This window comes from Cyprinus carpio, chromosome A2 (assembly GCF_018340385.1).
Source record: "Cyprinus carpio isolate SPL01 chromosome A2, ASM1834038v1, whole genome shotgun sequence".
Taxonomy (NCBI): Eukaryota; Metazoa; Chordata; class Actinopteri; order Cypriniformes; family Cyprinidae; genus Cyprinus; species Cyprinus carpio.
In genome coordinates, this window is record NC_056573.1 from 7,047,878 (window position 1) to 7,062,665 (window position 14,788).

At 39.1% G+C, this 14,788-nt stretch overlaps 1 protein-coding gene across 3 annotated transcripts in view; it reads left to right on the forward strand.

The window, feature by feature from the left end:
- LOC109053399 (ZZ-type zinc finger-containing protein 3-like) overlaps positions 1-14,788 on the forward strand; it is a 44,658-nt gene continuing 29,870 nt past the window's right edge. The window contains exons 1-2 of one of the 3 annotated variants that reach the window (XM_042770869.1): positions 1-219; positions 8,017-9,478. In XM_042770869.1, coding sequence (XP_042626803.1) covers positions 8,082-9,478 — 1,397 coding nt within the window. In that variant the 5' untranslated portion in view covers positions 1-219; positions 8,017-8,081. Of the gene's footprint in view, positions 220-1,225; positions 1,565-8,016; positions 9,479-14,788 lie in introns of those variants that run through there. The other 2 variants (XM_042770857.1, XM_042770866.1) reach the window with 2 other exon arrangements.

Sequence of the window (14,788 nt, forward strand, 5' to 3'; positions counted from 1 at the left end):
CTGCTCATCATCAGGCTGAAATGGTCGGTCGGATCAGGGCTGACAGCAGAGCTCGTAAGAGCCTGTCATTATGAAAAGAGCGAGCCTGTGGGCCGCGGCTGCTGTCCTGTACAGTATCGCAGTGAGCGGGATTGTGGGATTCACATTCACAGCAGCACCGAGGGAGAAAAAAAAACATGGCGGCTGCCGAATGTGCAGCAAACGATTTGCGGAAGTGAGGTAAGTGTAATTCTGTAGCTTCATAACCCCTTTTACATAGAATTATCCGTCACTCAAGTCTAATTCCCCCACTTTATCTCGAAGTTACAGCAGACTCTGATACAGGAACCGCTCCGATTGTAGCGGTTCGAGCGGATTTGATGGGCAAAGTTGTTGCGGCTGATCAGTAGAGTATGTTCACGCTGCCCCCGCTCCTCTGCAGTTACACGCTAGCCTGTTAGCTTCCACATTTAGGCCCTTTTATCTTCAAAAGGCATTTACGTTACTCACTTGCTCGCGTTTATTTGACACAAGGAAACAAATTTTTTTCCCGTTCGTTAACAAGTGTTATGAATGTGCGTAAAACAGGGTGCGCCAAATTCGTTAGCATTAGCATGCTAAAGTCAGTCTATCATCTTTATTAGCGCTCTTAGCCAAAATGCTAATTAGTAACTGAGTTGTGGAATAAAGAAACCGAATTGTTTGTTTCTCGTTGTTGCGTGGCCATTTACGAGATAAATGTTTTATTAATTGTAGCGCAAAATGAGTGCGATTGCGTATCCTGTGAATGCAGCAGTTAGCAGGTGAACTAATAAAACCCTGCAGACACATTTGTTTTGTTCAGTTCAACGGTTAGTTGTGTCTTAAAAGTATATGTATATTTAAACATTTTATGAAATGCATGAAGCAGACGTGTTGCATTAGATGCTATTTCAGAAGTTGAGCTCCGCTCAGAAGTCTCCGGAGCTGGAGAAACTTGCACACGGGTGTTTGGGAGGCAGCGGGGGCTGCACGTCATGCCGAACCGCGGATGCGGTGTAGCCGGAGAGGCCCGTTAAACGCAATTGAAGGAGAAAATGTTACTTCTGTCGACTGTGCTAGATAAATAACGGCGAGTTAATAATAGTGCTTAAGACACCGTTTGTTTGTTTGTTTGTTAGTGTGTCATTTATGAAAACGAACCCGTTTCAGAGGGAAACATCACATTCTGAGAACAGGTTTTTAGTGAGGTTTTATCATTTTTCAAGCACGGAGCCAAACCGGGTTCACTGAAACCATTGCGAAGAGCAATTTAGAGAACACGCAGAGGGCAAGTGCTTTCCTCCGCGTTGTCATTCGGACTGGGCTGGAGTGTTTTCTGATAGTCCATTGGCGCGCACGTGTCAATTTAAAGTTCTTCGCCACGCGCGCGAGTTCTACGATTATTCAGGAAGTTTTTAATTCGTAACTCGTGCGGCGCAAGGCACGAGCAGAATAGCAACGTCATATTTCAGGTCTGTAAGAACAGTCTGCGCGAGTTTGAGGGCAGCTGGCGGTGATCCACTATTCTGGGATGAGCTCCTGTTGGCACCTGCCAGTGAATGAGGTAGAAGTGTCTGTTCCGGGGTTTCTTACACAAACTGTGATGTAGGACAAAATCTGCCGTTTATAATCCACCCTTTCCATGGTTTCTTCGATTAATTGGATGAAAAAAAAATCCCAAAACAACAATTTTAATTATACATTTCATTCTAATGCTTCACAATTTTTCACATCCAGTCAGATGTTGTTCTCAAAACAATTTGCAGTTTGAGGGCAATGACAATACAACCATGCGCATTGCCCATTAAACAGCACATACATCGCCTGATAGGACAAGCTACTTTATATACTTTTGTTGAAACACTTCATATAACTTATTTATATCTGACATTTAGAACAACCTAAGTTGTGCACTTTTCCCGCAACAGGTTTAGTCCATGTTCTTCGTTTTTGTTATTCACTGCTGTGAAGTGACTTGACTGGCAGATGTTTTCTTTGCATAGCACAGAGTTGATTAATAAAAATAGACAAAAAACAAAGATCGGTTATCATTTTTATTAATAAGTTGTTGCCGCCCTAAAAATGAATTATTTGTAAATTGAATTGCATTGTGTTTCCATCTATAGTTTATTGTACATTTCCTCCTGGTTGAGGCATCATGTCTTTCTGAGTAACTGTAGGGCATAGCTAATGTCCATCTGCAGGCTTATAATAATATTAAAGCAATAGTTAATTCTGAAATTAAAAGCTTGTCATTATTTAGGCTGTCATTCACTAAAGACCTTAGCTTAAATCTTATTTACCTTCATGTTCACTTTCAAAATTGGTGCATTTATGTGCTGTGCCAGCATTGACGTCATTGATGTGCTGTAAACAAAAGAGACCAGCCATTGGATCCAGACTTAAATTTCATTCCAAGTAGGGAAGACTTGGAATATAGAGCACAATTCATATAGACTGCTTTGTTGATGCTTTTTTTTACCCCCTCGAAAAGATGAAGAGCACACTGGTTTGGAACAATATGAGGATGGGTACATAATGTGGGAATTACTCTTTCAGCTTTCAACTGTCCAGTTTTGTCTGTGGACAATGCCAGATGACATGAAGCGTCTCCATTGGCTGTCATAGGAACAATAAGAGCCGTTGCACAGATGGGCTGCTGGGGTCTGAGTGATTCTTCTAATTGTATGTTTAGTGTTAACTAAAGTAGGCTGTAAATCCAAAGATTATGGTTCTGTTAAACAAGGTCAAAATTGAGATCTCCATTTGAAATTCATTATTTTAAGCTTTAGAGTTCAAAAGTTCATTTATTTGCTGATTTTATTCTAAAAAGATTGATATGTTTTGGTTGATAATGCTATTTAAAGGGACTAAATGAATAATTTAGTCCTCTTCATGTTCCAAACACGCATGACTTTCTTCTGTGCATGCAGAATTGTACTTAAAAAAGGGCCATATAGCTCAGTTGCTATATTGTACGTTGTTTTTCAGCTGCAGCAGCTACTAAATGTAATTTGTGTCTCCACATATTTAAACGTACTGATTGGTCAAGAATGACATGAAAAATTATATTTGAAACTGTTGCCATCAGAACCGGTGTGACAAAATTCACAGGCCTTGAATATGCATGTACATCTGAAATGTTGTTGAACTGTCTTTAATAGAGTGGTTTTCAATCCCCATGGTCCAACACAGTACACCCGCCCCCCGCACTGGAAGCTCTGTCACTAAGACAAATTCACACTTGGCAATAAAGCTGATTCTGATATAGAGTGCTGTAGTAATGTATTTTTGTAGTCCAACAAAGAAGTTAACATCACCATTGTTTCTTTAACAAAAACCCAGTAAGAATAATACAGGATAAATACAACAACTACACTACACCATGATCATGTGACTTCAGTGTCACAGTGACTAAGCTTTAAAATAAAAAATAATAAAAAATATTTGAAAGTTTGAGTTAGAAAAGTTTGCTTTTCCAAATGAGTGTCCATATATTAAAAATAATTAAACAATTATTTTTCTGATACCAGAAGATTCGATATTCTAATTTGGTATGTTGTTTAATTAAAAGAATAGAGAGGAAAAATGAACATTAATTTATTTTAAATTTATCTTGATTTTATTTTTTGTGTTTTTAGCATTTTAATGTTCAGTTTATTTGTTTTGCGCTTTTCACGATACAAATCGATGCAAAGCAACTTTACAGAAAATTAAGTTTCTACAATATTTATTTAGTAGTATCTTATCAGTTAATGTACATATGGCAGAAATGTATGGAAAAATCAATTAAAGATGTAATCAAACAGATTATGGATGCTATTAACAGCAATTATTATCTGATGCAATCAAACTTATAGCAAAATTTGGTGGTTCTGTATGTAGTAATATTTATTTTTTTCAATATAATTAAACAATTTTAAGTCATCCTGTGGCCCTCTAAGGCCCCTGCTTGAGAACCACTGCTTTAGTAAAGTTGGTCCTAGTGAATTCTCTGATGTTCATGACATGAATTGCCTTCAGCATGTTACATCAGCCATTGTGCGCTGTTATTTAAGGTTTTACTCCATATATCAAGACAAGCAACCTAACCTTCACTTACTCATATTTGAGTTTCCAGATAACCTTATTATGCACAAATGACTCATGTCAGAACGGTTGTAGCGTGTGTGATGACAGTGACTCCTCCATTAGCAAGAGCTCATTTTACGATCATGATGACTACAAAAGTCACTTTTTTTTTTTTTTTTGATCAGTAAATTGCAATAAACGAGAGAACAGGGAAAAGAAGACAGTGATTTCCTTTACATTTGAACTAGGTCTATCAGCCTGTAAGTGTTTGTTCCAGCTCAGACCACAGGTCTGGATTTGCTGTATGGAAAAACAGGTCTTTTTATAGTATTTCTAGAGAGAGGAAAATAGAATCTAGTAGTTAAACAGACATGGGTAGTAACGGAAAATTATGTTTTCTAACCATTTTAGTGCTTTTAGTATTCTGGCCTGACACCACGCCTTCTGTCTGTTTTCTGTCTCGTTTTTTTATATGCATGGTCAAATCACATTAGACACTCACCAGGAGGCTTCAGTGGAGTGTGAATAAGGGATGCGTGTAAGACTGTCCTCAGGTGCCTCTCATTTCTCAAGCAAAACTAATATCAGCAGTAAAAAATCCTCTCGACATTCAGATCACACTAATGGTACATGGCAGTGATTGTGTGGAATGGAGAATGTGGTGTGGTCTTCTTTAGTGAAATATCTAGGGCCATGGTTTCATAAAAACTTCAAGGACAGGCTTTATGGAAGTGTTCTGGCTGTAATAAAACCTAAAATTATACTTTTTTTTTCCCCCTACTGCATATGTCCTAGATGTATCCTCTTGCACAGCCTTAGCAGAATGGAGGCAATTGAGGAATTAGATATGGTGTAATCTAATTTGTCTCACTTCAAGCTTCTGTTTGACTTTAGTACCACACTAATTATTGAGTAATGTGGACGACAGTACCAGCCCAGTGCTTCTTTCAGTCTCCCGTGAGGCAGCTGAAATGTGGTGCATTTTTGCTGCTGCCTTGCAGATTTTGCCCATTTCACCATTCCCATATCAATATATCATGTTCTGTAAGCACTGGTCTTTGGGCTGACTGCTTCATTTGTCATACTCGGCGTCTAAAATTAGCTTTTTGCCACATTGTGAATTATTCCATAGCTGGAGAATATGTACCATTAAATGTTGTTATTTAGGGCTAGATTATTATTATTTTTTTTAATTAATAATGTGACGTTCTAAATATTTAAAGGCATACTTAACCCCAAAATGAAAATTCTGTTAGCACTCACACTCATGTCATTCCAAATCCATAAGAATTTCGTTCAACACATGGATAATGAGACATTGTAACAGTAATTAATCTGAATAGAGTTGTCGTCTTGTGAAGTGACATGGTTTTTTCATATGAAGGAAATAATTTTCACAATTATTCACATATAAACATTGTTCAACACACATACATGAACATCAAATGTTAAACAGAAGCTCAGATGTGCTTGCTTGATCCTCATAAGGACTGTGAACTTCAGTTTACCATCTTTGATGTGTTCTGTGTGCTTTGTTCATTGTTTATATGTGAATAAAAGCCTAAAGTAAATGTTATATTTAATATTGAGAATTAATAAAAGGGTAGCCTATATTTTAACTAATAAAAGGATATTGTGACAAACATTGCAGGTAATTTTGTCACAGACAGCAGCATATAAAAGTAACTGATTATTGCCTTCACAAAAATGTGTTAAATATGAGGTTTGGTGGTTTGGAATATTTCTAGGAATATTTTGTGTTTCACTTTGAGTTTGTGGAAAGAAAGAAAAAAAAACCTTTTGATTGGAAATTTTCCTGTGTGGAAAACATTTCAGTTTTTTCTTAGTTGGCCATTTGATTTAAATCTGATTTGACACTGAGGACCCAGGTATACCTAAATTTTTGCATTCTGCTGCATCTTGAACAGTTGAGTGGTCAGGCCTTTCAAAGTGTACTCCATTAACAATGAGTGTGGATGGCTGTTTGGTGCGTCAACCTTTTTTTTTTTTCTTCTAAGCATTAAAATAACTTGCACAAGGCTGCATGGACATGGATGTGCTGAAATCAACGGACTGTTTTGATAATGAAATGAAATCTATTGGTGGGCCAACTTACATTTTTGGTGGTTTGTATAATGTTCATTTTGGACCCTGCCCACAGGATTCTGCGGAGCACTAACTGCTTCATTAGAGACACCCATGATCGGTTTTCCAAGATTGTCTGTTGTGTCTGTGGTGTAGTGGCTGTTGTTGAAAAGCTCTTGTATAGCGCAGATAAGAAACGGCTTAAATCCCCCTTCACATCTGCAGCTTTAGCAACTTTTAGAAATGCACCAGTGAAAGCCTAGTGAGCACATGTGTGATAAGTAGATTGATAGCTTGTGGGAAACTCTCAGATAATGTCTGAATATCAAACGTATTTATCGAATATTAGATAACAGTAGATCATAGCCTGCCCGTAGGTTGTTATTTCTACAGTGGTGTATGTTTAAATCCTTTTTACCAGACCCAAATACCATGAGAGCAAGAGAGAAGAACTAAATAAAGATAAAGATCCTCTGAAATTTTGCACATTAAAGATTTATTGTGGGAATCTTGTTAGTGATGTTTGTGTCATCACTATTACTAATGCACATACCTCTAAGTAATAAACTCATGCTTGTGCTATGGACATTAATGTTATCTCCAATTGTGCAGTTTTTTTAAGGAGGGTTGTACTATAAGGCTTTTTAAGCGAGCAAAAAAATCTAACAGATTTGCTTTGAAGGAAAGATCCGAGACCTTGGCTGGCTCTACTGTCTTGAAGTAAATTATTGAAATTTTTTATAAAATATTCCATATAGGCCTATTCCATGAATGCACTCTCATTCTTGACACACACATTATTCTTTTCTCATTGATCCACTGTGCAGGAACATCCAGCAAACAGTTTGTCACTTCTTCAGCTAAAATGTTTCTTTTACTTAATTTTTCCATATTTGGCTCTTTGGCCCACCATGTGTTTATCTTTGTGATAAATCATCTTCTTGTGTTTTTTAAATATGACACACAGATGAAGTTGTCTAGCTGGCTAACAAATACAAGGTTTTACAGAAATAGCAAGAATGATTTGTGATGGTTCCAGAAGCGTTGGATAGAATGAGTTAAAAATAATAAACACATCACTGTATGTTACTGTGTCCAGCATAAATGTTTGAATTTATAGTGGTTTGAATTCTAGCTATTTTTCTAGCATTTTTTGCTGAAAAAGTCTTAATGTTGGCATTTTTTGAAATTGTACACTGTAGGAATTAGGGCTGCACGATATATCGTTTCAGCAGCGATATCGCGATGTGCGCATCCGCAATAGTCACATTGTGGGATGTACGATGTTTAGTACACTGATCGTTATATTCATACTGATTGTTTTCTTTGAACACACAGACACCGTGTCTACACCGGATGTGACACGCCCCGAGACGCAAGAGCTAAAGTCTGTCTACACTGTATGCGAAATGCGACCGTTGCAAATCATTTGAACTTTGTGTCAGTTTGTCATAAATTAAACACGGCAGCAGTTTACTGTCAGGGATTTGTCGTGTCGCGCCGCATCCAGTGTAGACAGCATCACTGACTAGTATTTTGTTACGTTGCGCCACACCGCTCGCGTCCAGTGTAGACACGGTGAGAGCTACGCAGATTAACACCGAATTCCATTCACTTCCGCGTCTATTAATGACACACACGCAAAATTATGCAAATACATGTCTCTGCAATTCCTTGTAACAGTTGATTATGGTTTAGGTGAAGGTAAACAAGTGAGAAAGAAAATGGATGTGTAACAGTATATTGGTTCACAGCAGTGTAATGTTCTGGAGGCTTTCTATGTCATGAATGTTAATCAAACAAAAAAACACAGAGAAAAATCTCAATGATATGTAATTTTTCTCTTGTCATGTCCCTCAGGTGCACACATTCTGCTGCTGAGGAGAGAGCACCACGATGAGGAGACAGTAGGCACCCACCATAGTATGGCCGCGTCCCGCTCTTCGCGCGTCACAAGATCATCAGTGGGGATAAATGGATTGGATGAGAACTTTTGTGGTCGAACCCTCAGGAACCGCAGCATTGCCCAGCCAGAAGAGAGCTCTCTGCCTCCTGTGCCCAGAGCCCGCTCGCCCAAGAAGAAGCAGGACTGTCAGCAGCACCAGCAGGTCGGAAAGGTAGCCGAGAGCAAGGCGGAGGGTGAGCCCTTGCCAGTCTACGGAAAGCGAGGCTTGCCAAGCTCCGAGAAGGACGAGTCAGACAAATCGGACAGCTGCGAGCGTCCTAGTGCCGGGGGTGGGCTGGAAGCCTCCCCCGCCCTGAAGAAGGCCAAACGCTGCCCTCGCTCAGGTGAATCGCAGGGGGTAGAGGAGGAACCTTCTCTCAAACCGGAGAGCCCTGATTGTGCTGCACCGAAGGAAAATGACGAGGGTGCCAAATCGAATTTGTCCTCGGACCCTCCGCTCAGCCTCGACAAAGAGACCGAGCAGAAAGAGGACGGCCCAGTGGAGGAGATCGCCCCTCCGCCGCAGGCCGGCGAGAATGTCAAGGCCACCAATGGCCTCACTGACCTCCATAAGGAGGACTCAGAAGTTGCAGCCTTACCCCCAGAGCTCTGTGCCTCCCTTGCCACGCTTAACAACAGTCCTTCACTGTTAAACGGCAGCCAGGCTGCACCCTCATCCCCCAACCCTATTGTGCCTTGTAGTTCCCCTCATCGCAAGCAAGCCAATGAGTCTGACAGCCCTCAGATTAACTGTGAGAGGAACTGCACCCCCGAGGAAGCTGCAGAGGTCGTGTTATCCCGGGAACCCGAGATGGAGGTAGAGGTGGACGTCGTAGGGGATGCTGGCCTGGCTCAGGATGAGCTCGCAAGAGAGGAGAGCACCAACGGCGGCTTTCAGGCTGAGCCGCAGGACCCTTCTGACAACTGCTTGAATATCTCAGGAGAAACAGCGGTGCTGACTGCCTCCCAGCTCCCTGCAGAGCCCCCCTCCTTCACAGAGCCTCAAGAACACCGATACACCCTGAGGACTTCACCGCGCCGTGCTGCCTTTGGTAGTGGGCTCAAAGCCAGCTCCCCCAAACCCAGTTCCCCGCACATAGACAATGGTTCGCTGAAGGAGGAGTCCACATCGGTTTCTCTTTCCTCTGAAGACACCAGCCATAAAGACCTTCCCCATGATGCACTGGGGCTTTCTAGCGAGGCAGACAATGAACTCTCAGAGAAAGCAGGGGTCAGTGGAGAGGTTGGTGTGTCAGATAGTAGAGTGTCGCGATCCACCAAAGAGCTGCTGGCCGCACAGGCTGAGGAAGATGAGGAGGAAGAGGAGGATGTCTACTATTTTGAGTCTGATCACTTGGCTCTCAAACACAACAAAGAGTATGTTCAGGTTTATGCTGTCGTGTCTGAAGTCATCAGTTCTGGTAAACCAAGATATGCATTGTCCTTTAACCCCTTTTTTGTTTATTAATGTACCCTTTTGTATTTATTAATTTGATGTGTTTGCTATGGCAAACACTACTGTTACTGTTCCTCATATTGAGGGTTAGTTTGAACAAACCCCAAACCCAAAGTATTAAACCTTTGAAAGCATTGAACTACTTCAGGAGTTGCCCAATCCTGTTCCTGGAGATCTACTTACCTGCAGACTTCAGTCTCAGCCCTGCTCCAATACACCTGTCTGTAATTATCAAGTGCTGCTAAGATATTACTTAGCTGGTTCAGTTGTTTTTGATCAGGATTGGAGCTGAACATTGCAGGACGGTGGATCTCCAGGAACAGGATTGGGCACCCCTGAGTAGACCCGAGCCACATCTAAAAAAAACAGGATATAATGCATCTTTAGCTGGTGGGAATTAATTATTTTTGTTTATTTATTTATTTATTTATTTTTTACTTTTGCCAATAACAAATATCCAAGAAAGCCCTAGTACAGGGTAGGGATGTAACGATTCACTCAACTCATGATTCCATTTGATTCAATTCACGATTTTGATTTCACTATTCGATTAGATTCTCAATTTTTTTTTTGTTTTTACAAAATGAGATTTAAGACAAATTATTTAAAATTAGAAGCAGGCAGCCACTGCATTTTAATCATGATCCAAACAAAGATGCTGCATACATGCAACATGAGCAGTTTTTAATCTAAATTTGATTATAAAATTTCAAAATTTGAAGCAAAACCAGAATGATTTGACTTCAATTTTGTGAAACTATATATCATCTATCAAAAAAAAAATATCTGCATAAAAACAGAAACAGCAGAAGAGCTGAATGAGACGCAGATTCACTCTCTGCAAGCAGGTGGTGCTTTTCCACTGTAAACAAAGCAGCGCTGCACTTATGAACTTTAATATGCATTATACAGAGGTAAGATGAAAAGAAAATACAATCTAAACTTTTCTAAAGACAGTCAATTCCCCTCAGAGATGCTTTCATATAAACTCCTACCCCTAATTGAATTGCGATTTATTTAGCATCTCAACCGTTTTGAATCGTCACATATTTGCATCAGTTTTCAACCGGCTCGCATTTAATCGTTACATTCGATTATGTCAAAATGTGCGGTTTTGGTGAGTGACTTCGTAAACACAGTCTGAAATGAGTAATAAAGTCCTAAATGGCCGTAAAGATTTGGGAGAAAATGTCAGATCCGCGTCATGTGCATCAGGATTTAAAGTGACAGTGCAGCTTTTAAAGTGAAACCTGCTGCAGTCTGTTTTTGTTCAAGTTTAAGTTCACTTAAAGTAAAAGTTATATATTTTAGACCCTATTAAATGTGAAGAATAATAGCTTTCCATTATACTGTAATGTTGAATGTCTATAATTAATAGCTAAATTTGGGGAGAAAATGCATTTAATAGAGACATCATTAGCAGTATTGGTATCAGTGATATTGGCTTTCATTAATAAAAGGCTACTACGTAAAAAGATGCCATTAAACACATTTAAAATATACCATCTTTATGTTGTTTCTACATTAATTTGGAGGTTCAATGTTAAATTATGACAATATTAATATATTATGACAATTATGACAATATAAATATATTAATGTGAAAAATGTGTGATATTTTTTTTTTTTTAATTGGTTGACAGTAGGGCTGGGCGATGTGGCAAAAAAAAATAAAATCTCAATTTTTTTTTTTTTTTTTTCAGAACGTTTGACCAATTCTCGATTTTTAACAAGTCAACTTAAAAATGTAACTATAACATGATTCAAGTAATTTATTTTTTTTAATAACTGTCTACTAAAAAATTAAAATTATATTCCAAGTGCACCACACATGAAGTTGTCAACAATGTAGATGTTAAACAAATCACTTGTAAGGCCTAAATGTCTTTGCAAAAAGATGTATAAACTACAGTTACATCAGGTACAAACATGTCTTATACATATTATATGTTCAGAAATTATATTAGGAAAATGCATTAAAATAAGGTAATTCAAAATGACTGAAGGTATAAAACCAGTAGAATATTATTAACTATAAATGTTCTGTAAAAACAATTTAATAATAAATAAATCAAATTATATGGGTTTGCTTTAAAAGTAGTAGGAAACTGCATTGCTTTAACTTATTTGGTTGTCAAAACCCAGCATTTCAGATTTTGATCTCTCTCCCCTGCTCTTGCTTAGAGTCTTGTTTTGTCTTTTTAGCTTTCATAGTGTCTGTGCTTTGTAATTTGAAGAGGTTGTCCTAGATAAACATCTAAGTGTTTTTCTGCTTAACTCTGCATCCTTGTTCTCTGCAGTGTAATAGTCAACAGTGCTTGCAGAGCAACAGTTGCTGTAGTCTCCAGGATGGTGGTAGGTAATAAGCGAGGGAAGGCCTGCTGCTGGTGGACAGGTTGTCCTGGGTCGCGCTCATTCAGCGTGTGCCCATCTCACAGTGTGAGTGCAGGGATCAGGAGCAGCCAACTGGATTAGCTCGTTGGTCAATAGAAATGAAAAGAGACTGCAGTCACATCAGTTTATGAGGCCTGTCTGAATTATTTATCTTTTGTTGTTATATTAAATCGTTCTCATTTCTTATCTGGGACAGTATTTCTCCTGCATTTTCTTTTGGATTTATTGTATGCTTGATTTGAATTATAGATATATTAATGCAGATTATTTTCTTAGAAGAAGCAAACAAGGGGTGCTTTTCTGTGCAAAACTGGTCACCACAGTGCCAGGGGATTGTAGTCACTGGAGTGATGCTAGTGTTGAGGGTCTTTTTGAAAGCATTGCTGGTAGCACATTCTTGACGGTCGTTATGTAGTGATCTTCTGAATGATCCTCAGATCATTTCGATTAGTATTCAACAGCAAGCCTCAGATTTGAGGTCTACATTAATGTGGAGGTTTGTGGTTAGAAGTTTGTTGATATGACATTATAGTGATGATTGCCCATAAAAAGCGACACTAATATGGAAGGCAGACAGAACCAAATGTCTTTAAACGGAACGCATGAAATTTGACCGTGTCAACTTGCACTTTGTTCCCATTAATGTGACAGCATGCACAGCAGCCAATGAAATTGCTGTATTTGAGACTAAATTTGCATACCAACATCAGACGTCATGTCTGTTAATGAAGTATGCTGTGGTGGTACACTGGTATGGATGTATGCAAACATCACCCGTTAGATTTGTTCATGAGGGATAATGCATCGGTACGTTGTTGTTTTCTGTCAGCCTTATGTCATGATTTGTCATGCCCTTTTAAGTTTAGTTCAACATTCTCTTAATTTACATAGCAACGTTAATTTTAATTTATTTACTTTGCAGTATATATCAGTAAAGCAGTTCCACAGTGAACAAAAGAAAGGATTAATATTAGGGATGCACCTAAATGAAAATTCTGGGCTGAAACTGAAATCCAAAATTTTGGATGCACTTTGGAAAACTGAAACTGAAAATGTTTTTTAAACAGTATTACGCATTCGAACATGGCCAGAATGTGTGTGCATTGAGAGACGCATAAAAATTTGTGGTTAAATTTCAGGCATTCTATTTAAAGACTTTTGGCTCCTAAAGGCCATATTACTGGAAGGTTTTTTTTTTTTATTTTTTTTTTATTTTGTTTTGTCTGTTATCTACTCTATGCTCTAGTCTGCTTTTCAGATGGTTGACCCATAGGTGGCAGTGCATTGCCAGCCATATGTCCGTTTTGGGCTGATTGGCTGCTTTCCCCAGCCTGCAGTGCTACATGCCTATCTTCATTGTGCATCTAAATCGAGAGGCTGTTAACAGCTCCTCTGCTGTCTAAGTTATTAAATGGCAAGGAAATTGAAGAAAAACTAGTCAGTTGCCCTCAAGTAAAACAAATCAAATGGAGCAAGTCCTCTAAATGAATTCTTGTTGAGATTGGATGCTTGCTGTCATCAGTTGGTTTTCATTTATGCCATGTTAGGCTAGATTGATTATACGAGGTCTGTTGAGCTTCTGAATAAGATTACTTCTAAGCGGTAAGCCGAATCTCCCGCTTAGAAGAGCATCTTTGTCTAATTCGCTTTTCCCCCTCTTTGACTCCTCTTTTTTTTTTTTTTTTATCTTTGACTCTATTTGTGGTTTATTTTCTGATGTTCAAAGCTCTTGTGGATCCAACGTCATTGACTCTATTTGTGGATCAGGGAAAAGGTCAAAGCTCTGTAGAGCTCAGCCAACGTCATATCTTCGTAGCTAACAAGATGAATCTAGAAAAGCTGTTTCAAATGTGAGCTTCTGTATCCCATAAAATTATTTAATTAACAACATGTACTTACTGTATGGTTAGAGTTAAGTTTAGAGTTAGGTTTAGGGTTATTGCATGTAATTATGCATAATTTTCTGTTATTACTACAGTAAGTACATGTGATGTGTAACAAAGGTACTGTAAAATAGTGTTACCGTGATTTTTATATCCAACAATTACAATATATCATAAAATAGCATTTTACCTCCCTGTGGTGGAACATCAGTATTTGAACTTTTAACATCTTTCCCTAAAAGTGTTAAAGGGGTGGTTCATTGCGATTTCACTATTTTTAATGTTGGTTAGGGTGCTTTCACACTTGGTTCGCTTGCCTGGTCTGAACCCAAGTTCGATTGCTCCCCCTCCCCCTGCCCCCGCTGGAATGCGTTCATATTATGTTATTTGGGTCCGAACCGCAGTTCGTTTGCTTCATCAAGCCAGCAGCTGTTTACCCCGTTGCTTAGTAACGACGGCGCAGGAGAAGGTGGCAAATGCATAACATTGCCACCTTCTCTTTTATATATTTATGTTTTTGAACCATTCGTTTTGTTTACAAAGCTTCGGTATATAACGGCACTTACGTCTGTCTAAGTAATATACTGCAAATGATCTGAAGAACACTGAAGGCGAACAGAAATGAGATATACAGCTCTCTGCTTCCAGCGCGTCAGTCACGCTCCTCAGGAAAGTGAGTGAAACACACACACAAACACAGATTTTTATTGAATAATACGTCATTAATAGCAGTTCACTTATGCGATTTTGTACAATTGCGTTCACTTCAGCAGCGATCCGTACCGGAGTTCACATAAACCGTACCCCTGATCACCCTTTTTAAGTGGACTCTGGAAAGGTTCGCGGGTGCGCATCAGAGTTAGGAAGACAGCGTTCACATCATCCAAACGAACCGAACTCTGACGTCAATCGAACCCGGGTGCGCACCAAAAGTGCTAGTGTGAAAGCACCCTT